At 38.2% G+C, this 24,207-nt stretch overlaps 1 protein-coding gene across 7 annotated transcripts; it reads right to left on the reverse strand.

Moving 5' to 3' along the window:
- Positions 1–96: 96 nt before the first annotated feature.
- trim2a (tripartite motif containing 2a) lies at positions 97–22,419 on the reverse strand. Of its 7 annotated transcripts, none has more exons than XM_077570612.1 (15): positions 22,235–22,419; positions 22,058–22,126; positions 17,769–17,852; positions 12,031–12,221; positions 10,796–11,048; positions 10,339–10,490; positions 9,393–9,573; positions 6,659–7,006; positions 6,199–6,577; positions 5,499–5,599; positions 4,999–5,166; positions 4,250–4,418; positions 4,052–4,122; positions 3,829–3,969; positions 97–2,694 (listed from the first exon to the last, which is right to left on the reverse strand). In XM_077570612.1, the coding sequence occupies exons 4-15, from the start codon at positions 12,162–12,164 to the stop codon at positions 2,542–2,544; spliced, it is 2,250 nt and encodes a 749-aa protein (XP_077426738.1). In that variant the 5' UTR covers positions 12,165–12,221; positions 17,769–17,852; positions 22,058–22,126; positions 22,235–22,419; the 3' UTR covers positions 97–2,541. The 7 variants fall into 7 exon arrangements, with proteins under 7 accessions (XP_077426738.1, XP_077426740.1, XP_077426739.1 ...); XM_077570614.1 differs by having other exon boundaries at positions 17,695–17,852; XM_077570613.1 differs by lacking the exon at positions 17,769–17,852.
- Positions 22,420–24,207: the final 1,788 nt, after the last annotated feature.

A 24,207-nucleotide genomic window follows, 5' to 3' on the forward strand; every position in this document is an offset into this window, starting at 1 on the left:
GGTGTAATTATACAGTAATAAGGCCCTCATGTTACGGGTACAAAATTCATTTTAAATTAATTTATGAATAGCAAAATTATGACAGTGAAAAAAGTCTCAAGTTTACAAGACTTAAAAGTTTTAATATTACAAAAACAAGTGTAACAAATCAAGGTCTTTTACAAGAGAAAACTTCAATTAGTAGTAGTAAAAGGAGAAATGCATCAGAAACGTGGTTTTGGTCCAGTAGGGACTTTAATTCCATTTGACGTTTAAAGAAATATAAACAAGAACAACATGAAAAAAATAATAATAATAATTTATCAGGATTGTGCAGGGGGGAAAAAATCCTCATCAAAAACTGTGCAGCCATGTATTCTCTGTACTGTCAAACTATTTATTTGCTACAATATTCTTTGTTAGTACGTAGTTGTCAAATGCTAATTTCTGAAGGTGTAAGGCGTCACAACACAGCAGATTGCACTTGGTGACTCTGTAGAACGTGGGTTAGTTTTTTTTTCCCAATCGATGACACGTGACATTCACGCTTATTAAAGCCATGCGCAAGCTCGTATCGTAACGCGTGTCGTGAACGTGCATGTTTTTGGCGCTACACTTTTCAGTTAGAACTCGAGTGCATCGTCCCAAGAAATATACCAAGACTTCCTCTGCTGCAACATTACGCAGTGCAGTGCAAGACAAGGAGTATTTGGGCCACGCTGAAAAGGAGGGGGGGGCAGAACAGTAGGATAAGAATACAGTTGTAGTTTCCATGAGTGAAATTGTAATATATATATATTTTTTAAGTAAATTCATAATGTTGCAAGAATAATTCAAATTACATGAGGATAAAGAAATAGATTCCCCCCCCCCCCCCCTACATTTTTACGTACAATAAATGTTAACATTAGGATGAAAGTGTTAACATTTTACGGTAAAAGCTATGAAATGTGCGTGAATAAAGTTGTAACATTTTTACGATTGTTTCATAAATGTAATTTTCTGAAATCAGAACGTTACAAGTAAAAGTCAGAATATTTTGAGAATAAAGTCATACATAATTAGAGAAAAAAATATTTTTGGGAGGTCATAATTTCTATAATATGACCAGGGGGTAAAAAATGTAATTTTAAAAGAAGAAAAGTTTAAAATGTCATTTTAAAAGAAGAAAAATATTACAGGGATAAAATTGTAACTGAGACGGAGAAAAAAGTTGGACTAGTTCAAGAAAAAATGTGTAATTTTACAAAAACAAAGCCATATTATTTATCATGACAAGTTGAAATCAGCATTTACTAGAAAAGTGTAACTTTTTTCTCGTGATGTTACATTTGTCTTCGAAAAAATGACTTTTTAGTTTTAGTACTATTAGTAGTATTTTATATTATGAATAATTCAAATTACATGAGGATAAAGAAATAGATTTTTTCCCCCCTACATTTTTACGTACAGTAAATGTTAACATTAGGATGAAAGTGTTAACATTTTACGGTAAAAGCTATGAAATGTGCGTGAATAAAGTTGTAACATTTTTAGGATTGTTTCATAAATGTAATTTTCTGAAATCCGAATGTTACAAGTAAAAGTCAGAATATTTTGAGAATAAAGTCATAATAAGAGAAAAAAACATTTTTGGGAGGTCACAATACAATATTTGTTCATAATTGCTGTAATAGGACCGGGGGGGGGGGGGGGGGTGGTGTAATTTTAAAAGAAGAAAAGTTGAAATATTACAGGGATAAAATTGTAACTGAGACGGAGAAAAAAGTTGGACTAGTTCAAGAAAAAATGTGTAATTTTACAAAAACAAAGCCATATTATTTATTATGACAAGTTGAAATCAGCATTTACTAGAAAAGTGTAACTTTTTTCTCGTGATGTTACATTTTTCTTCTTATTTTAGTACTATTAGTAGTATTTTATATCATGAATATTAAAACACATTCTTTTATATTAGGAATATTAAAACATTTTCTCATTTATTTTCTTCACATTGCAACTCAATATTTTTTCATCACCATGCCTTTATTCTTGGGAGTATTTTTATTTCAAAATTGATCTTTTTTCTCACGATGCAAATCATTTTCTTCTTGTTAAAATGCAATTGTATTCTTGACCTTTTATGTTAACTTATTCTTGCAGTATTGTATTTTTTTCCCCTCAAAGTAAAATCTGAATATGACTTAACGCTTATATATATATATATATATTTTTTTATTTTTTTTTTAATTACTCCCGTGATATGTCTTTTTTCATTTGACTATATTTTTTTCCCCTTTTCATCATGGCACCAATACTCCTATGCACAATACTTATTCAGCAACCAGGCAAAATTTGAAGACTCTTCAGTATTTTTTTTTTCATTACTGCTATACTGCAGTAATGAAATGTGTACATTGGTTTGAAGTGATTCCTAAATGCACCAAAAAAAAACAAACAAATCAGGCAGTCCCAGTGGCACAAATGGCACACAGCAGGTGAAGGTGGATGAGTGCAAATCTGCTCCTTACGCGCGCGCGTGTTGTGTGTTTTCATAGTTCATTATTTGCTAGCGCGTGCGGGCTACTGCAGGTAGCGGTAGACTTTGAAGCAGTGGTTTCCCGAGTCGGCGACCACCACGTGCCCGTCCGAAGTGAGAGCCAGACCTTGGGGGCCGTACAGCGGGTCGGCCGACGTGTTGATGTAAGACAGGAAGGAGCCGCTGCCGTCAAACACCTGAAACAAACCAAAAAATTATATCATTATTCTAACAGGGGGGGAAAAAAAGGATACATTTCACGGGAATAATTGTGGGAATGCTGAGAGCTTTTTGTGATTTTTATCCTCTCACTTGCATACATGCAAGTGATCATCATTGCCAGGTCCCTGATCATGCTCGGTGACGCAGTTGGTAAAATGCATTGTCCAGTAACCAGGTGGTTGCGGGTTCGAATCCCACCTCCGACTGTATACTATCATCGTTCCACTTTGTGTCTAAATGAATGGAGGGCACTTTTCGATAACACTTTTTCCATATGAATTTCAACTTGCTTCAAAAATTCACACCTCCCGGGTTCAAGTGTTCTTTTTAGTCATTTATCTTTCAACTACAATGAAGACTTTGGATTCTTCCACATATCATTTATCTTTCAATTGACTTGATAAGCATTCAGTTTAGCTTTCAGCGTTCCCACCCAGTTGGGATGCTTAGGCTAGTTTTAAAAGTAACTCGGCAAAGTGCAATTTCTGCAGAAATTGCGCGGGAATGCTGAAAAACTGAATGCTATTAGCTGAATGCATGTGCTTATGAAGTCAATTGAAAAGATAAATTATGTGAAAATTACACAATTTTAATTGTAGTTGAATGACAAATGAATAAAGAGAAAACTTGAACTGCAACCTAAGGTGGGATTTAATCATTTCAGATTGGGGACTTTTTGGGGAAAAATTTAAATATCTGTCCTATTGAAAATGGGGTAAAAGTTGATATTTATCGTGTGAATACTGTAAGTAATGTGGAATCGGACGATATATACCCCGGGAGGCGTGAAATTTTTAAAGCAAGTGCAAGGAGTTGTTACATGGCAAAATAAATAAATAAATCACAATAACATATGTGGGAATGCTTCAGCACTCCCACAATAATTTTACGAGAAGAGCGTCATAATATTAAAGTTTTTTTTGTTTTTTTATGAGGAAAAATATTTGATGAAAATCAAATACTGTATTTATTTGACTATGTAGCTCATTTAGCACATGTGAAGTAGCATTTCCCCAAATATATTCAATGATTCGAATTTCTCTGCAAGAAGATGAAAAGCAGCCATGGCGATGGCATTTGTGGAATTTCCTTTTTGGGCCTGCACCGACCTGAATCCTGCTGTTGCCCCAGTCGGCCACGATGATGTTGCCGTTGACGTCCACGGCGACCCCCGTGGGGGCGTTGAACTGGCCGTTGCCTTCGCCGTTGGAGCCGAACTTCAGCAGGAACTCGCCCTCCGTGTTGAACACCTCAAGCAGACAATTTGCCCACAATTCATTCCGGCGCGATGGAAAACCTCTCAAATTGGGGCGCTGATAAAACACGCCGTACCTTGACGGAGTGGTTGTGAAAATCCGTGATGATGATTTCGTTGTTGTTGTTGACGGCGGCAAAGTGAGGCCCTGAATATGGAAGGAGAAAAAGGCAGCTCAAAATGTCTGATGTTTAGCCAAAGGTTCAACAACAGCTCTTTAAGTTGTCTTTTATATCGATCATTTTATTTAATTGTTTTCGACCGTTTGCCGTCACCTGCGAACTGTTTGTCGCCGTTGCCGCGGTTACCAAACTTGGTGACCATCTTGCCGTTGAGCTGGAAAATGAAGACGCAGCAGGCCTTGTTGTCCACCACGATCACGTGACCGTTCCTGTCCACCGACACGCCCTTGGGACCCATCAGCTTGCCTGAGCCGATCTTGTTCTTAAAAATAAAAATTGAGATAAATGTGAGTCCAGACTTTTGGTGGGTCACAAATAGCGAAAATCTTTGAATACTTCGCCCACTCTAAAATGGCGTTAAAATTAAAAAAAAGTTCAATTTTTGTCAAAATGACACTTCTCAACTCATACGAGTGATATGAGACGGTGCCAAATCACTGCTTTGGTCAAAATGAAGCTACTCAATTCACCTCACATAGGTCTTTACCACATGATGGCACCAAAGCACTACTGTTGTCTAAAATTTTTTCCTCAATTCACTTCAACATGTTTCCTTGGCGCCAATATGTTACAAGATCAAAATCTATTATTATATCTATTAATATTATTATCTATTATTATAGATAATAAGATATAAATATGAGTATAATATAATAATAGCATTATTTAATAATAATCACAATAATATATATAATATTTATAAGATATAAATATGAGTATAATATAATAATAGCATTATTTAATCCTAATCACAATAATATAAATAGATTCTATTTTTATATTAATGATATAAAAACGAAATATAATATACAGATATGCAATATCGATAATAAGATCCTCACCTTAAACTTGCCATCGCTGGAGAAGATGCTAACCCACTTGTTGTCGTAGTCGGCGATGATGATGTCACCGCTTGGGTGGACGGCCACGCCGGTGGGCCGCTGCATCTGACCGGGGGTCCTGCCCCGGACCCCGAAGCGACTCCGGAACAGGCCCTCGTTGGAGAAAATCTGGAAGTGGTGGGGAAAACGCACCAGTGGGCCACAACAGAAACCTTGAAATATTACAGGCATAAAAGTCATTTAATTAATAATTTAACATATCCATTGATCAGATTTTTTTTGTTTGCAAGACTCAAAAATTTCAATGTTATGGACGGTGATAAAAGTGTAAATTATGACAAAGAAGTTGTAATTTTGTCCCCCCCACCCCCCTAATTAAGTTAAGGAAAATAATTTATAATAAGAGAAAAAAAAATAGCGACAAAATTGTCCTTTATTAGTTCCCGAGAGAAAAATCATAATTCACATTGAAAAACAATAAAATGTCTTAAATGTTGTACCTGCACGCACTGGTTGTTGCTGTCTGCGATCAGCACTTTTCCCACAGCGGTGGACACGCCCTGCAGATTGGTGAACTCGCCTTTGTTTCGCCCTTTGGTGCCTGCACATTTAAGAAATAGAAGCCATGTGAATATCAACGTCTTCGTTGAACACTAAATTGTCTGCCATGTGTAAAAACACATTTGTTGGGTTTGTTATTAACTCATTCACGCCCAGCCATTTTCACTGAAGCAACCCCCTTTGCTCCTGGCTGTTTTACTGGATTTGGACTGATTTTGCAAGGCCCGCAGAATATTGTGTACTATTGCTATAAAAACATGGAACCTACCAATAGAAATATTAGAGTCTCTTCTTTCATCATGAAAAAAAGTACATTTGTATCTGTTTCCATTTTGCAGCAATTAGCATTAGAATATAGCTAAGGTTCATCATTTTTCAAAAACCTGTTGAAAACTTGGCCCTGGCTGATCTCACACTCTGCTGCCACCTGCTGGCCGTTTTTGTAATACTACCATTGCTTTACGCAAACTCTTCAGGTCAGAAGCTGCATCAAAGCCTTCTGTATGTTCTCGCATTAAAAACCATAAAATACGTATTGATACGTTTTGGGGTTTTAATGAGTTCAAGATGCTAAATGACCTTAAATGTTAACATGTAAGTTTAGTTTGTCCAGACCAAAGTGTTTACAAAAACCTGTACCAATTCTGAAGATGAGGTCGTCCTCGATGGGGTTTTCTTTCCGGCGCCCGGTGCTGTACATGCTGGCGGGCCTTTTGATGGCCCGCTGCTTGACGTGCCCGCTGCTGCCCGGCGACTTGAGCCTCTTCTTGACGCCGTCGGACGCCGCCGAAGCGTCGGCCGACTTGCTGGCCCTGGTCCTGAAGGGGCTGCCTTTGATGTGCTCCTCGTACAGGCGCAGGGACAACGTGAAGGTGCCCTCTTTGGGGGCGGTGAACAGGTACTCGTAGGTGCCGTTCTTGTTGTCCAGGATCTCGCCGTCGCCTTTGCTGCCGTCGGCCGCCGAGATCTCCGCCGTCAGGACGGCGTTGCCCATCTTGCAAAGCCCGCCGTCTTTGTCCTTAGGACATTTGAGACGCAAGGAAAATCCACAGTGCTTTACAGAGCTAAAGAAAGCAGCGCAATGAATTGACGTATTAACCTTAGTGGTGACAGTGACGGAAGTCGGCACCCCTGCCACGCAGTGCCGCAAACCCTCGCCGGTGGCCACCGTCTCGGACGCCACGGCGTTGGTGGTCACCACGCTGCCCAGGTTGTGGATGGACTTCTTCACGCCCTCCGTCTCCAGGCGGAAGTCCAGCTGGTCGTTCTCGCCGGGCCGCAGGGGCAGCTCCTGCGCCGCCAGCTCCGACAGACGCTCGCTCATCTGCTTCTTGACCAGCAGCACCTCGGCCTCGCCGCCGTGGTTCAGCGCCTGCTCGGTGAAGTCGCAGCTGCTGCGGATGCCGTCCTGGCCCTGCAGCAGGTTGTCCAGCTGAGCCTGCAGCACCTGCACGTGTGGAAACAAACGGCAGGGGGGGGGGGGGCGCCAGGGTAATCATCAAAGACAATTTAGTGCCGTCACTAACCATTTATGAGTCTTCAAAGAACCCAAGGATCATTTTTTTTTGTAAACATCAAAGTCAACTGAGTCTTCCCTGACCGAAGCGTAAATGAAAGACAACTATGTCAGTTTGTAAACATCAAAGACAATTTTCAGTCTTCAATGAACAAAAGATGAGTTTTTGTCAATATCAAAGACAACTGAGTCTCGCATAGCCTATCGTTTTCTTTTGTTTGTAAAGATCAAAGACGATTTAGTGACCGCAATCAACTAAACAGGCCGGTTTTTGTCAACATCAAAGACAATTTAGAGCCTTCAGACAATTTTGAGTGTTCAATGAACCCAAGGTTCAGTTTTTTGTAAACTTCAAAGAAAACTGAGTCTTCACTGAACGTAGCGCACACTTTTTCTTAACTCTTTGACTGCCAGACGTTTTCAGAAACGGGATGTCGCCAGTGCCAGCCGATTTAAGCATTTTGACTGATCTTTCAAGGTCCACAGAAAATTTTGTGTTTGGACTATGGAAACACACATACTACCAAATGAAAGACTGGACTCTCATCTTTCATCAAAAAAAAAAGTTTGTTTCTACCTTATTCCGTTTTTCAGTAATCAACAATAGAAAATGGTTAGTTTCACCTCTGTTTTGAAACAAACGTCTTAACGTCTTTGGCACTCCTCCATAGGATTTTACTAAACGTTATTTAACGTTTTTGGCAGTCAAAGAGTTAAACATCAAAGACAATTTTGAGTCTTCAATGAACCAAAGATTAGTTTTTGTAAACATCAAAGACAACTGAGTCTTCACTGAACATAGCTTATAGTTTTCCACGAGTCGTCCATGAACCTCGCATACTTTTTTCATGAAGAGAAGTTTGCAGTCAATAAAGTCTTGTTTGTAAACACAAAAAGACAATTTAGTGACCTCAATGAACTAAACAGTCGCTTTTGTTAACATCAAAGACAATTTAGAGCTTTCAGCAAAATTTTGAGTCTTCAATGAAACCCAAGTTTGAGTTTTTGTAAACAAAGACAATAATTTAGTCTTTGCTGAATATAGCATACATGTTTTCCATAAACAATTTTTATTGCTAATATACATAAGTATGTTTATCTGTAAACATCAAAGACAGTACCAAAGTAACGAATGTGTGTGTCAAATCAAAGACAATTGAGTCTGCAATTACCCAATGTGATGTTTTCATTAGCATCAAAGACATTCATGAGTCTTCAGTGGCCCTCGCATACATTTTGTAAACATCAGAGGCACATGATTCCGTTCATCTAAATTATGTTTTTTGAGTAACAGCAAGCCAAGTTAAAAAAAAAGAAAAAGAAAAAAAAAGATCAGTAACCCTGACCATCTTTAGTTTGGTCAAAGACAATTTCTAGTCACCATTAAACTAACATAGCTGTTTTAAAAAAAAACATCAAAGACCCTAAATCACTTTTTGTTAATGCTGGAAAACAATTATGTGTGTACGTTTCAGTAAAAATCAAAGACAATTTAGTCTCCAATCAATTTAAAGTACATTTTAGGAACATCAAATACAACCAGCAGGGGGCAGCATTGTTCTATAGTGGTGGTCTATTAGTTACATCAGCAAGCCGGCCGGGACACAAACAAAAACACTGTCACCCCTCTTTCAGAGGCTCGAGATTCTGTTCAGTTCTATTGGGGAAAAAAACAACACCCAGTCTGCAAATGGCTATCAAAGACCCCAAAGAGGATCATGAAAACAGAATCCCTGCACACGCTCTTGTTGTTTTTGAAAGGACAAAGCAAACTCACGTGAATCATCCCGTCACACTCGTCTTCTGGTTCACCGCCCGACGCCATTGTGCATTTATCTCAGGCTCTCAAAATCCATTACGCAGTCTTTTGACCCCCCGCAAAGACACCCTGAAACCCCTTGAAGGAGTTCGTCCACAGATGCAGTGTGACACACCCTGCGAGTGCGTGCACCCTGCACGCAGGCTCCATCTATCTACCAGCAGACGCAACGCAAGCTCACTCCACCCACCAAGCCTGGCCCACAGCCACCCTCCTCCTCCTCCTCCTCCTCCTCCCCCCCCTCCCTCGGGCTCCCGTTGGCGGGAGGGTCAATGGTGAGTCATCAGCATGTGATCAAGCTCCAGGGGACAGCAAGCCAACCAGATGATTGGTTTTTAGATGAGGAATGGGAGTTCAGAACCAGCACTCTGCAGACCTCCAGTCAATGCTTTGGGGAGCATTTTTGATCATCAACGACGTCATCGGAGGAGCATTAAAACACATCAAAATTGTCTTTGATGTTTAACACCGGGAGGCGTTTATTTGAGGTCACCCCACCTTGTGTTTGAGGCCAAAGTTGACCTCCAGCTCCATGAGCAGGACGCTTTTGCGCACGTTGAGCGTCTTCTGCAACTCGTCAAAGGCGGCGTGGATGTCGTCCTCGATGGCGCTCTTGCGACCGGTCAGTCGCTGCAGGATCTCCGACAGCGTCAGCAGGGCGCCGTCGATCTCCGGCAACCTGGCGGAAAACAGTTTTTTTTTTTTTTTTTTTTTGGAGGATAGCAACTGGTAGCGTAGCAGATTTGGGATTAGCTGCTTTCACACTGCATTTCTGTTCAATTGGACGGGATTTATTGGCCAGTCCTTTTCAAGGAGAACACGCTCAAGTGGGACATAACTGTATGTCGTCACACAGCCGATGCAGCTTTCCCTATTAAGATAATTAAATGCTTCTCCATGTTCGAACTGCTCACACAGTGGAGTGTGTTGAGTCTCGTCCAAAGCCCCACTTTTATTCTTTGGATTTTAGTTCAGCGTGAATTGTGTGGTCTATTCATGTGTGTTTTTTTATTTTATGTATTTTTTTTTTTTTTATGTACCGGTATATGTATTTTTATTTTACTTATTGTATTTTAGGATTTTATTTACTTTTTTTTAAATTAATGTATGTATTTTTATTTTGCTTATTGTATTTTAGTATTTTAGTATTTTGTTGACTTAAAAAAAAAACAATGTATGTATTTTTATTTTACTTGCTGTATTTTATTGACTTTTTATTTTATTTATTTCGTTTGTATGATAGTGTGCGGACCTCAATGTGCAGAACTTTGGAAATGCTTGTTCATAAAATGTGCTATAGAAATAGATTGGATTAAATGCGTAGCAGTGCAGTTAATCATTCCTATATATATATACAAACATATATATATATATGAATGTGTTTTCAAAACAACTTTGCACCCCTTACCACCCCGGAATTCTTTTGCCCAAATCGCAGGCTCACCTCTTCTTGACGGCGTCCATCTGCTCGTGCAACGACGCCTTGTGCTGCTCCACCACGTCTTTAAGCGGCACGGTGGGGTGTTCTCCGTGCTCGCCGCTCGTGCACTCTTGACACATGGCCGTCTCGCACGGTGGACAGTAGAACTCCATCACCTGAGCCGCAAGAAAATCACATCTCATCACGTTGTGCACTCTAAAAAATTCAATAAAATCAAAGATTCTCTAATTGGGTAAAAAAAAAAACTGGGTCACTTTGTATAAAACAACCCAGAAAGATGAGTCAAATTGACCCATAAAGTGGATCGGTTCATTTTTTATCCATAATTGGGTTACTTTTGACCCAACAGTTTTTAGAGTGTAGAGTCCATGTATTGCTCTGAGTTTTCATTTTTGATTGGACTTAGCAACGTTTTAGCAACTTTTCCTGAAAACGAGTTGGCGACGCTGCCTCCGCTTACGTTTCCTCCGTGGTTGGGGCAGGAGAGCAGCTGCACCGCCGCGACGGCGGCCATGTCATTGAGGACGGCCGCCGCCTCCTGGCCGCCGCCCACTTGGCGGTGGCCCGGCGAGCGCTGCAGGACGTCCATCAGGTTGGTGATGAAGAAGTTGTTCTGCAGCGCCGCCACGCCCTTCTCGGGCAGGATGGACGTCTGGCGGCACACGGGGCACGACAGCGTCAGGCTGTGCGCCGGGATGTAGTTTTGCAGGCACCTGCGGGGACGGCAAGACACGGACATGGTTTGGACATCAAAAAGTATTGAGTTGACAAATGTATTGCGCATTATTGAAAACAATTTGGAGTCTTGAGTGAAACCTAACAAATATATTTTAGTAAGTTAAAGACAATTTTGGGTCTATATTGGACAATGTAACATTCGTTTTTGGAGAGTCTTTAGTTTTGTACGCATCAAAGACAAGTTTTCAATGTAGCTTTTTTTTTTTCAATTGAGGAATTGTGTGTTCCATGCAGACGCTTTGAAATAAAAGATTTGAGTTGAGAGTCGCACAGGGTCGCTTTTGTCCCCAAAACAAAAGGTCGGCAGAGACACTGGTGCCAACCGCACTGACTGTCATGACACGGCTAGTTAAGGCTCATATAAGAAGTCTACACACCCTTATTTTAATGTCAGGATTTTATGGTCTAAAGAAGTTAGACCAAGATAAAGCAATTCGTCAATTTGTCTTGGTCTCATTTTGCTTTAAAGCATTCCAAAAACCACAACTATCAATGCTACTCATGCTAACCGTTAGCATGTCAATGTCCTTTTCTATTATGCATTAGCATTAAGCTAGCGACAACATTAAGAAAGTTGCTTGTTTTTATTAAATGGTTTACTAAACCACAACTGTCAAAGCTAAGCATACTAACTGTTAGCATGTTCAGTAAAAGTTGTTTACTATTGTACATTAGCATTAAGCTAGCAGGGGCATTGTTAAGGGCAAAACTGTTTGGTTGATGTGTAATTGTCTTACACACGTGCAATAGTCAAAGCAAAAAAATAAAAAGCTAAGCATGCTAACTGTTAGCATGTACAGTTAATGTTGTTTACCATTGTACATTAGCATTAAGCTAGCAGGGGCATTGTTAAGGGCAAAGTTGTTTGATTGATGTGTAGTTGTCTTACACACGTGCAATAGTCAAAGCAAAAAAAAAAAAAACATCCAAATGTGATAAAACAGGAAGTGGACTCACCTCTCGCAGAAAGTGTGCAGGCAGGGCAGCACTTTGGGGTTGTGGTATCGCTCCAGACAGATGCTGCAGATCAAGAACTGCTTGTCGATTTGGCGCACCACCGGGCTGGGAATGCTGCCGGCGTCAGCGGCCATCCTAAACGCGGGACTCTGTAGAGGCCGCCCCGGCTCTGCCTCTTATTTGCCTCAGCCCTGCCAGACAGACCAACTCCATCAATGATGACCTCCTCCAAGGCGTGAGTGGATTATTTTGCGGAGGCGCGACAACGGTCATTATCCCGTCGCCGACAGGAAGGGACTCGGACAAAAGCGTCAATCAACACATGCGGTTTCGCTCACTGATTAGATTAGTGGGATTAAACACTCCCATACGCGTATAGTAATGTTGCAGGACGGCTCATGTTGTTAAGTTCATGTTATGTTGTAGAACAGCCATTCTGAAACTTTTCATGTCACCCTGACAATGGTGGCGCACCCCTGCTCCTCTAGCACTGCACACCCCAAGCCCATCAGCTATGTTGATTTTACATCCAAACATTGGTCTCCAAACTTTCAAAAAAAATATTTTTAGTTAGTGAATCCCTATCTCTGGCACCAACGCACCCCCTTCAACACACCATAGAGTTGGTACACACCAAAAAACAACAACATTATATTTAAATATTTTTTGTATTTTCATTTTACATAGCATTTAAATTTTATATTACAGAACATAATTTATCAAAATTTAGTCATCTGTTCATCCCATTTAACACTGACCTGGTGCACCAAATCCCCTGCACCAGACCTCCCCAAACCACCACCCCAAAAATCTAAACAAACCTAATTTAGCATGTAGCTATAGTTGATTTTACGTTGTAAAACAGTGTTTTTCAAACTTTTTAATTAGTGCACCCCCATTCACTCACTGCCAAAGTTGGCGCACCCCTATCCCAGCCCCCCCCCCCAAAAAAAAAAACAAACAGAAAAAAAAACAAAGCCCATTTCGCTTATATCTAAATTGAGTTTACATTATAGGACAGCTTTTGCCAAATCTTAGGACGCTGCGCACCCCCTTCAAAACCCCAACAAGGTTGGTGCACCCATTCCAAAATATAAATTGAAAGTAAAAGTAAAAAAAAAAAAAAAACTCGCCAATAAAAGCAGAAACTAACCTCATTTAGCGTTCACCTGTGTTGCCTTTACGTGGTATAACAGCCGTTCCCAAACGCTCCAAACCGCGCACCCCCTTCTGCGCACCCCCCATCCTTGCGAGCAGCTGCCATCCCGCTGCAAGTTGCTCTTAAGAAGCACTCTCGACGGGGCTAATACATAATGAATGAGAAAGCAGAAAGCGGGACATTCTGTGCTGGCTCCAAAAATAAAACGCCTTACCCACAATGCACCAGTGTCAGCCAGCTTGACTGTTGGAGCGTCCTTTTATTCACAAAGTGACTTTTGTTATCAGGCAGACCGGGCGGGGAAAGTGTGTCAGTGCCACAACAAGGCTGAGGGGAAAAAACAACAGGGGCTCAACTACACTGTATGTTTTCCTTATCCTTCATTATATCTAATTTCCCCCCTTGTTTTTCTAAATGTACTCTGACCTCTAAGTATCCATGTGGTCTGCTTTGAATTAGCACTACAATGAGGTAATGTCAGATTCTGACGCCATTAGGACATCTCTGCCGCAGCACTATCACGCCAGTGACTGCAGGGAAAAATACTCATGATACAGCCAATAGCCAAAATCAAAAATATAATTGATGCGCTGCCGGAGAAGGGTCGGCCGGATCCAGCTAGCTTGAGCGCCTCGTGTCTGCCTGTCCTGGACGCCCAGACGGGCCCCGGTGGGCAAGGCATGTGCCTTACTGGCTTGTTGGGAGTTTAGACGCTTAGCCCCACTGGATGTTAGTGATAGACCGATGTGGTTTTTTTCAAGACTGATACAGATTATTAGTAGTCAAAGAAGCTGATAAGCGATATTTCAAGCCAATATTCATTTACAGTAAAAGAAAAAATATTAGTGTCATAATAAATAAATAAATAAAAAATATATATATTAATTTTAAACATATAAAGAATTGACAGATTTGTTAAAAAAAAATAATAATTGCAGAGAAATAATATTAGTGTCATAATAAATAAAATAAAATATATATATATTTTTTTAATTTTAAACATATAAAGAATTGACAAGATTTGTTTAAAAAATAAAAATATATTGCAGAGAAAAAATATTAGTGTCATAATAAAATTTTTAAAAATAAAATAAGAAGTAAAATATTTTAATTTTAAACATATAAAGAATTTACAGATTTGTTTAAAAATTATTACAAAAATTGCAGGGAGCTTCCAGGGTCATCAGCATGTGTTAAGTGAATTAAAAAATTGTAAATTGTTCATGAAGTTTTCCACTGTAAATAAAGTTTTCCAAAATTACAACATACCGGTAATTTCCTAATTTTATTTATTTTTTTAATTTCAAAAAATAAAAAGTGTAGGGAGTTCCTAGTGTCAGCATTATTTTGCATGCGAATGTAGCTAATTTGGGGTTTTCGGCACGGTTCGTAAAAGGTTTCAAAAGATTTTAGCAGTGAAAAATTGTCTGAATATGTACCAAATGTGTTTACGTCAAGTCAAAACTGTCAGTAAACATTTTACAAATTCGCTACGTTCGCGACCATTCACCACTCAGTGAAATACCGGCTTTATCGGCCTTCAGATTTGTAAAAAGGCCGATATTTGTCAAAATGCCAAATGTTCCGCACAATGAAAGGATGTTCCACAAAACGGCAAGTAACTTAACATGCAGACTGGCTAAAGGTTAGCCGCAAGCGCTATCCTGAGTCAACACTCTTTCGCTGGCTCCCACGTCACTCACCAGGCCAGGCCTTGACTTTTAAAGCCACCAAAATACAGTGATTGGTGTTTATTCCGTGCTTTGTATTCGCATAATGATAAAAAAAAAAAAAGAAGGAGGATGGACGTTGTACTATGTTACCGGTTCAGTCCAGTTTCCAAAGTAAAAACAGATGTTTAGAATTGTCTTATTTTGATATAAAAAAAAAAAAAAAAAAGTCATGAAGGACTACCGAAATCTTAATCGATTAATTTGACAGCTCTATTTAGCAGGTACCGGCTAAAAACTGAGGATGAAAAAGCCACGTTCCATCAGCTGAGCTTCACTTGCTAGATGCAACACAACTGCACACCAACCTCAGTGCGCACACACACTGACACACACTCCGCTCTTATGTAATCCCATCAAGCGGCCATTCCCGCTTTCATGCTAGCAAAAAAAAGAAGAAAAAAAAGAACGTTCGGAACAATGTGGACGGCAACCGGGATTTAACAGGCGTCAAAATAAAGGCGGCATCATCATCATCATCATCATCGTCTGACTCACTTGTAAATACTTGTAAATAGCCTCTTCCTCTTCCTCCCGTCACATCCCTCCCGTCCTCCAGTAAATGTTGTGTCAGTGCCTTTGAGCGTGTGCAGCACGATTGGAGGGAGGGAGGGAGGGATGGATGGAGAGGGAGGGAGGGAGGGAGGGATGACAAATGAGGATTTAGCAGATGGAATTATGGGCGCTCCCAACGGGGAGCCTCGGATGCTGACTCACCCCGCAAAAGGGCGAGGGAGGTTGTAGGGTTATTCATTTGAAAATGAGATTATTTATTGATGCTTTTATTTGTTTTTAATTCATACTTTGTTTTCAAAAATGTTGATATATATATATAGACATACAGATGATAGTTAGTTAGAACAATATTGCTTTTATTTTCCATAGAAGTAATCAAAAAAATAAAATAAAATAAAATCCCAAAAAATAAAATTATATATATATTAGGACAATATTGCTTTTATTTTCCATAGAAGTAATCAAAAATAAATAAATAAAACAAACAAATATATATACATATATATATATATATATATATATATATATATATATATATACATATTTATATATATATATATATATATATATATATATATATACATATTTATATATATGTGTATAGATAGGTCTGATGCCACTGAACATTTTGAATGGTCGCAAGTAAAAAAAATATTCAGAAATGACTTAGATATCACACTTCCAATAGTGAGACAAATTTTGGCTCATTTTACGTATGTGTCGTAAAAAAAATTTTAGCGGTTAATGCTTATTCCGCTAACGCTACTATATGACCACGAACTTCCTAACCAGACGTGTGACAAAAATGCCATTTTAATCAAGGACAAAATACGTGCAAAATACATGTTTATAATATATTTCATTTTTCATAATACATTTCTCTTTCCTCGGTAGGTGCTGCTGTTTGGATTAGCGACGCGCGTCGAGATCTTGGCCCGCTGCTGCAACGCAAACCCAAATTTAATGTAATCTCGAGCGTCCACCGGGTGCCGGATGATGTGAGATTACAGCGGCGGGCCGGGGCCGCTTCCTGGGTGTCGAAAGCATCGCGCGAGGTCAACGTGCGTGTCAGCCTCGCGTTTCTGGCCACGCCAGATAAGACGACGAGCCGTCTGTGGCCACGTATTCGCGTCTGTGTTGTTTTGTTGCAGCAGACAACCAATAATTGATATTGCACACATGCGGTTTTCTTGCATGCGGCAAAGCTAATACTAATTCAGTGACAGCTATGTTGTTTGGCTTCATTTCACACTACAACAACAAAAAAAAAGTTTTATTTTTGAGCCATCGTAACACTGTCATATTAACCAATGTTTTTTTAGATATACAAATTTTTTCAGAAGATTTTTGGCGTATACATGTTTCATGTTTTTTTTCATTTTAACCTGTTTTCTCCAGTTTTGCAGATAATCTGTTTAAAAAAAATTGAAATCCAATTTAAAAACAATATAATTGATATGAACAATAAACAAAATCCCTTATAGTCACTTTAAAGATTATGAAGATGTTTTTCTAAAAAAAAAAAATGTATTAATCAAATTTTGCAACCTTTTTTTCCAGATGATTTTTGTTTTATTGCACATGAAGGATTTTTCTAACAACATAATTTTGTCCCAAAAATTTATATTCTATCAAATTGCAAACATTTTTAGACAGTTTTTCTTTTATTTGGATTTTGTTTGTTTATGAAGGTTCTATGAAAAGGACATTAACCAAAACAAAATCACAATCAAATAATATCTTTTTAACTGCAACTTTTAATTGATAATAATTATTTAATATGTTTATTATGTAGAGAGCGAGCGAGAGAGCTTTGTTTTAGAACTATCACTAAGAAGACAAAAAAAAAAATAATGGGGCAACACTTGCAATACCAAAATATATATTTGAAATTTAACTTATATTAACTAATATTTCACTTTTTTTCTTAAAGAAAAAAATAATATATTTTTTTTCTGCTTGATGGTAAGATTGCCCATAAAATATACCTTAGAAATATGCCAAAAATGAACATATACAGTACAATACTTCCTGAGCCACTTCATTAGGTACACCATTGCAGTCAAATTGCACCCAATGTGAAGAAGTAGTCACACATTGGTCTACTATATTTCATATTTAAGACCAATGAATCTGTCATCATAAAGACTTAAATGGAAAATATCAATATCAACACTTGACCCTACAAACACGTTACTAGCATAACATGCTAAAGGTAAACAACATGGTAATAAACAACCTGAATTTCTCCTCACTCACATGAGTTGCTTGCATCCGTTTCTCACATCAAATCATCCTCAATGTTAGTACGCCACTTCCTGCCTTCCACTTACTTGAAGTGCATCATGGCTGCCCCGTGCTCCCGTCTGCGTCTGTGTGTGCGCGTGCGTGTACGTTGCCGGTCAACTAATCCTCATCTCGGATGCGGGAGTGGAAAAAAAAAAAGGCAGGAATGCATGTGAGCTCTTTCAATAATCCGAACAGACTGACAGGCAGACGGGGTGTGAGTGGAGGTGGGACTTCGTGGGTGGATGGGGGGGGGACCAATCAGAGGCGAACGTAGATGACCACCACTGCATCTAATTTACTGTACATATTTGATGTAACTGACATATTCTAGGGTTCGAGGGACTTGTTTGATTATTCACCATGAAACGCGAACAAATGAAATGTTTCACAATATTTGTATCCGGCACCACTGACACGGAATCCGGCACCGATAGGGACGGGGGGGGGCATTTTGGATCAAAGGTGCCGGCAAAGTTGAATTTTTCGTCATCTAATAAGAAATAGTTGCATCCGGCACGAGTGCGACCGATTGACAAAAAAATCCGGTACCTATGTTTACAATGACGTAAAAATATCGAGCAAGTACTTTAAACCAACAAGCTGTGGTCGGACTTTGATCATTCGGACAAGTTTTTCTTTTTTTTTTTGGATCGATAAAGAAAACATTCAACAAAACGGTTTGTTTGCTTGGAAATGGAACTTGTAGTCAAGACATGTTGCGACATTTTAAACTATTCCAGCTAGTTAGCTCTACTTCTGAATTTTTGAAAAAAAATGCGTACATGACAGCGCTTCTCTTACAGTACAGTTTTTTCCCCCTTGCAATATTAAAAGCTTTTATGTTTTCCACATTTTTTTAATCAATAATGTTTCCAATGACTTGTCATACTAAGAGATTTTTCTTGTAAAATGACACATATACAGTGAGTGCACACGATTGTGTTAACATGTATGACTTGTTTACTCATGCGCACGCACGCGCATACAGGAAGTACCAGTTTGTCAGCTGCACAGTCCAATAATCAACCACATGACTCGCCACCAACACACACACACACACAAAGACAATAAATGCTATTAATAGCTCTCTTTCTAAGATTTCCGACTTCCCGCAGAGCAACAAACAAAAGTAATGAAATCATTATTAAGACATGACAAGCTTGTGCCACAGCGATCTCTGCTGATGCAAACGTGGATTGAGAGTAATATACAAATAATAAAATTAATTAAATTAAAATCTAACGACATTAAGTGATTTTTTTTATGAGAAAATAAATGTAAAAATATATCATTAAATAAATAATCATGTAAATTCTAAAACAATGGCATAATAATACATAAATAAAATGTATAATGAAATAATAAAATAAAACTAATGAATAACACATAAGAAAAAATATATACAAATACAAAAATGTTATGGAATTATGTTAATTAAAATAAAATAAATAAGAAATCCTATAGTAAAAGACTGACAATAAATACAATTGAAAGAATCTAAAAATAAAATAAATACAAATTGTATCAATAAAAAACTAATACAACAATATAAATGTTAAAAACAGACGCATAAAAATTAAAATGAAATTATAGAAAAATCATAAATCCATAACTCAAAAATTACACTCAACTAATAATGTTACGTTTAAAGCTGCAATATGGAACTTTTTTTCTCTCCCAAAATAACTTTACAATAAGCTTTTTATTTGACCATTTATGACTGAAATGCCTTCTAATTAGTAGATTAACACCTTAGCTGTTCACAATGGGTACTCCTGCAAGCCTCTGGCCAATAGTTTTCAAACTGAATTCGGGTTAGAATTTCCCGCGCCCTGTCTGCGGATGTGACGTCATGTGCGTGGTGTGTATGTGAGGAACGGTATGTGCAGTTTCATTTTTCGGCAGCAGGTGGCAGTAGTGATTCGAAATGGAATATTCTACTGTACATTCAGCGGCTTTAAATAATAAAGGAAATAAAATAATTTAACTTTTAAACAAATCAGGGCTGCACTATATGCTTTGACACTAAATGCATAGTCACACGTCAAAGGAAGAGAAACTTAATACAAGTCACTCAAAAAAAATTCTTGTTGTTGCACTGCAGATAACATTTGTATCCTTAATAAAGATTACGTATATTTGAATCACTGATTCAGTAACAATTGTTCAAACTATTTGCATTTGCAAAAATCAAATACCATTCTAATAAATATTTAATGATATGATCGCTACTGCCCGCGACCCTACCGAGGATAAGCGGCAAGGATAACGGATGGATGGATGCATGATCACTACAAATTTTGGCTTCACATCAATTAATCGAGTACTCACAGGCCATTTCATTAGGTACACTTACACAATCTATTGCAGTACAAGAGCTGGATGGAAAAGAAAAATCAAGAGCTCACCTGGATTTTATTTGATTTAGTTGCCGAAGACGGGGAGAAAAAAAAGTGAAAGGCGAGGATGAAGGAGCATTCTAAACTGTGAAATGAACAGAAAGCCCATCGGGAAGCTGTGGCATCCATCCTGGACTAACTGGCAGCAGCACTTCAATACATTTCCAGCTCAATTCACTTGAACGCAACCAATCATATGCAAAGTAACGCCCCCCCCCCCCCCAAAAAAAAAAAGAAGGAAAGGGGACTATTTTTCTTATCTGTAAATGTTTATAATAAAGTAGGACAATAATGGATTGATTTTGATTAAGACCACCAGTAAATATATATATATATATATATATATTGTACTTCATTATTTAAAAAAAAAAAAAAAAAAGCTAAGATATATCAAATTTAATAATTATGTACAACACATAATTTATGAACCTAAAAATGTGTTTCTAACTTGATTTGGCATGTCTAGCGTGTCTATGCTAAGCTCAGCTAACAATAGCTGCGTATTTTTTTTTTTTTTATATATTTACATGAGATTAAAACTTAAACTAAAAGTAACTCACATCCCTGTTTAATGTGGCCTTGCTATGCTAGGCTAACATTAGCTATAGCATGTATTTAATTTCATTTTATGTCCCTTGTTTAATAAATTCATGCCAAGCTAGGCTAACAATTTAGCTGCAATAAATATATTTATTTTTTGTTAACCTAAATACCTTATTAAAGGGAAATGACTTCCTATTGTTAGCATGTTCATGCTATGCTATGCTAACATAGCATTTCACTTTGAACACAAAGCTAACACACTAGCCTCCTTCCCATATTAATCTACTCACATCATAAATGTTTGTTGAATATATTTTCAAATAGATTTAAGTAACAAACCATTTTTCTACCAAACATGTTAGCTCAAAATGTGCTCTTGGAGCTAAAACCGCTTCCCCCAAAGGTGTCACCATGACAACACTACATCAATGCAGCGTCCCAGAAAAGATTCTTTTCATATATAAAAAAAAAAAAGTGTGAAGAAAAGGAAAAGTTATTTGCATTTCTGTTCCATTATTGATTTTGTATAATGGAATGAGATCTTTTATTGTTGGTGGGCATCGAGGTGGTTGGAGGGGGTCGTACGGAGGGGGTGAAGTCTTTAAGAAGAACCTGTTTAGCATGCACGGCACACACCCACGGGAGCGCCGCAAGAATTCTTTTCATTTAGTGTACGCGTTTCAAACTTGGGAGCAATCGGACAAAATCCGGAGGGGAAAGTTAGTCAATGAAGATCCTCGAAATAACCCCAAAATGGCCGCTTCAAAATAGCACGAATCACGATTTTTTTGTGTGTGTCTCTACTAGAGCCACAAAATGGACACTTCAAACTAAAATGGCAGATTTTTCGTGTCTTTTCCGGCATGTCTTCTTGTGACTTTTATGTCTGTCTGCTTATGAAAGACATGTCTACCAAATTTCATGTTCTTGAGTGAAAACTTAAGAGCCCCAAATTTTTTTTTTTTTTAAATGGACGGTGCTTTGGATCCAAAATGGCCACATCAAATCAAAATGGCAGACTTGCGGTATCTTTTCAGACATGGCTTCTTGAGACTTTTTTGTGGGTCTACAATTTTGTCTTTGGGGGCTCGATTATTATTATTATTGCCCCCCCACCCCTTTTTTTTTTTTTTTAAATTGAAGGACACTTCTGACCCAAAATGGCTGCTTCAAACTAAGAATCCTGTCTTTTCAGACGAGACTGGTGAGATTTTTTTTGTGGCTCTACTCATTATAAACCTGTCTACCAAATTTCATGTTAAGCGAAACTGTCTTCAGGTTCTGAATTTTTCTTCTTTGTTTTTTTTAAGTGTGGGCAAACTCTCAAAAAAAGGCAATTTATAAGATCTTGGCATAGCCTCACTATAATTTTATTATTATAGTTGTCTTACCTCATGTCTTTTTCCATCTTGAGAATCCTCACTCACTCACTCACACTTTGGACCTCACGTTCATGTCATCTGCATTTAAAAAGAAGCAACCAGAGGACACATTCATTACTGCAGCAGAATGAACAAATATGCACTAAAACACAGAATAAAAACGTCAAACGCAACCACACGACTCACTGTTTCTGTTGTGACGTCAGGCACGGTTTTATCCATTGCGTCACTCCAGTGTCATTTCCGAAACATCGCAGGTTCACGCCAAAAAAAAAACGTCATGTAGCGCTTGTGGTAGTAATGCACTGGAGGTGGTAAGTCAAGACAAGTCAGCGTGGCCTGCTAGTGAGTAGTGTCGAGGTGTGACATTGAGCTGCGGGATCAAGAAGGATTGAGACGAGCATAATCCCTCACACATGACCACTAACACACAAACAACACTTAACCTTGCAGTTAAAACAACCCGTTTGTATTATTTCACAGATATTGTTCAATGTTTTCCAATTGTAACTCTGAAGGTGCATGCTGCTTGTTATGAAAAAAAAAAAAAATCCAAATCGGCAAAAATCGGGATTGGCAGATCAGACTTTTTAAAAGAAAATTGTGATCGCTGCACCCCTACACAGTACTCATCATTATATTACTAAACATAGAACTATTAAACGTTGTATTTAACATTTGAATGACTACAACCCAAACTTACTGTATATACTACTTAACTCATTCACTGCCATTGACGGCTATAGACGTCAAAAATCCATTTAAACTATTTCTATTAGTTTAACATTGTTTCCACTTTTGCTAACAAGAGTATGAAAACCTAGAAAAAATGTTTATTGTAAATTTAGAACAGATATCAAATTTGTGATTAATCGTTAGTTAAATAGTGAAGTCATGTGATTAATTACAATTAAAAATTTTAATCACCCGACGGGCCTAATTAATCGCATGATAATTTTATATCTGTTATAAATGTACAATAAAAAAAATTCTAGGTTTTCATAAAAAATGAAATGAAAATGTTAAACTAATAGAAATAGTTCACATGAATTTTTGACGCCTATAGTCGTCAATGGCAATGAATGAGTTAATGTACGCAACAATGTACATTCTACCACTTAAACATTCAGTGCATACTAAACAAGCCCCTTCTATACATACTGCACATACCAACCAACATGCTACTCAACATTCGACTACCAAACACATATATTAGAACAAGTCAATTTTACTAAACATTACGTACTATTAAACCTTCTACTGCTGAGCTACAAGAGCCAATAAGTGAAACAATGAATACACCACTGTACACATAACTCTACATACTACTACATACACCAAACCTAATACTGTACATACTATGGTACATTTTCTATGAGGGAAAACATCGTCACAACATTTTGGAGTACAAGAATGCCAGATGATGATGATGATGATGCAAAGCCCTCTGCTGCCCTCTTGTGGCAAATAAATAAGCACCTTTGACAGCATTCGGTGATGGCAACCGTCCTGGTGGTTAAATTTTTTTTTTTTAAAAAGACGTGCCAAGCTCCTTCTGCTGTGCACACCTTGCCCACCTGGGGGCAGTATAGGACAAACAGACGGATACACTGTTCATTCAGGTGTTATGATGAAAGCCACGTAACTGACTTGAGACTTGAGTGGGATTCATAATATCGAATACAAGTACTAAAATACTCTCAAATAACAAATGTACTTAGTTATGTAAATGTACTTAGCGTTGCAACTTACTCTGTGTTCATGTATTCTTACCCTGAGCTCCATGACAGTGAGCCACGATTTGGCCGGCAAACCAGCACTCTGGGCGGACTAATCAGTGCAAAACGCTGTGCACCTGGCTGGTCCCCCAACCGCCCAGCACTCGAAAGCAACGCAGATATACATTTAAAATATCGAATATTCATACATAAACACTTGATGAAAACATACAAAAAGATTATATATCTTTCCTGCTCTGTGAAAAAAAAAAAAAAACTATTTCTGTTTACATATGTATTTCAATTACGACTTTCTTCTTCGGGTTTTTGAATTGATGTACTGTTTAAAGTGCACCACATCGCCTCTAAGAGGACAAGGCGCGCACAGCAAGAACAGCACATGAAATAATATATGTTTCAACAATTGCTGTGCAAGGAAAT

Source organism: Vanacampus margaritifer, chromosome 7 (genome assembly GCF_051991255.1).
Source record: "Vanacampus margaritifer isolate UIUO_Vmar chromosome 7, RoL_Vmar_1.0, whole genome shotgun sequence".
NCBI classification, from domain to species: domain Eukaryota; kingdom Metazoa; phylum Chordata; class Actinopteri; order Syngnathiformes; family Syngnathidae; genus Vanacampus; species Vanacampus margaritifer.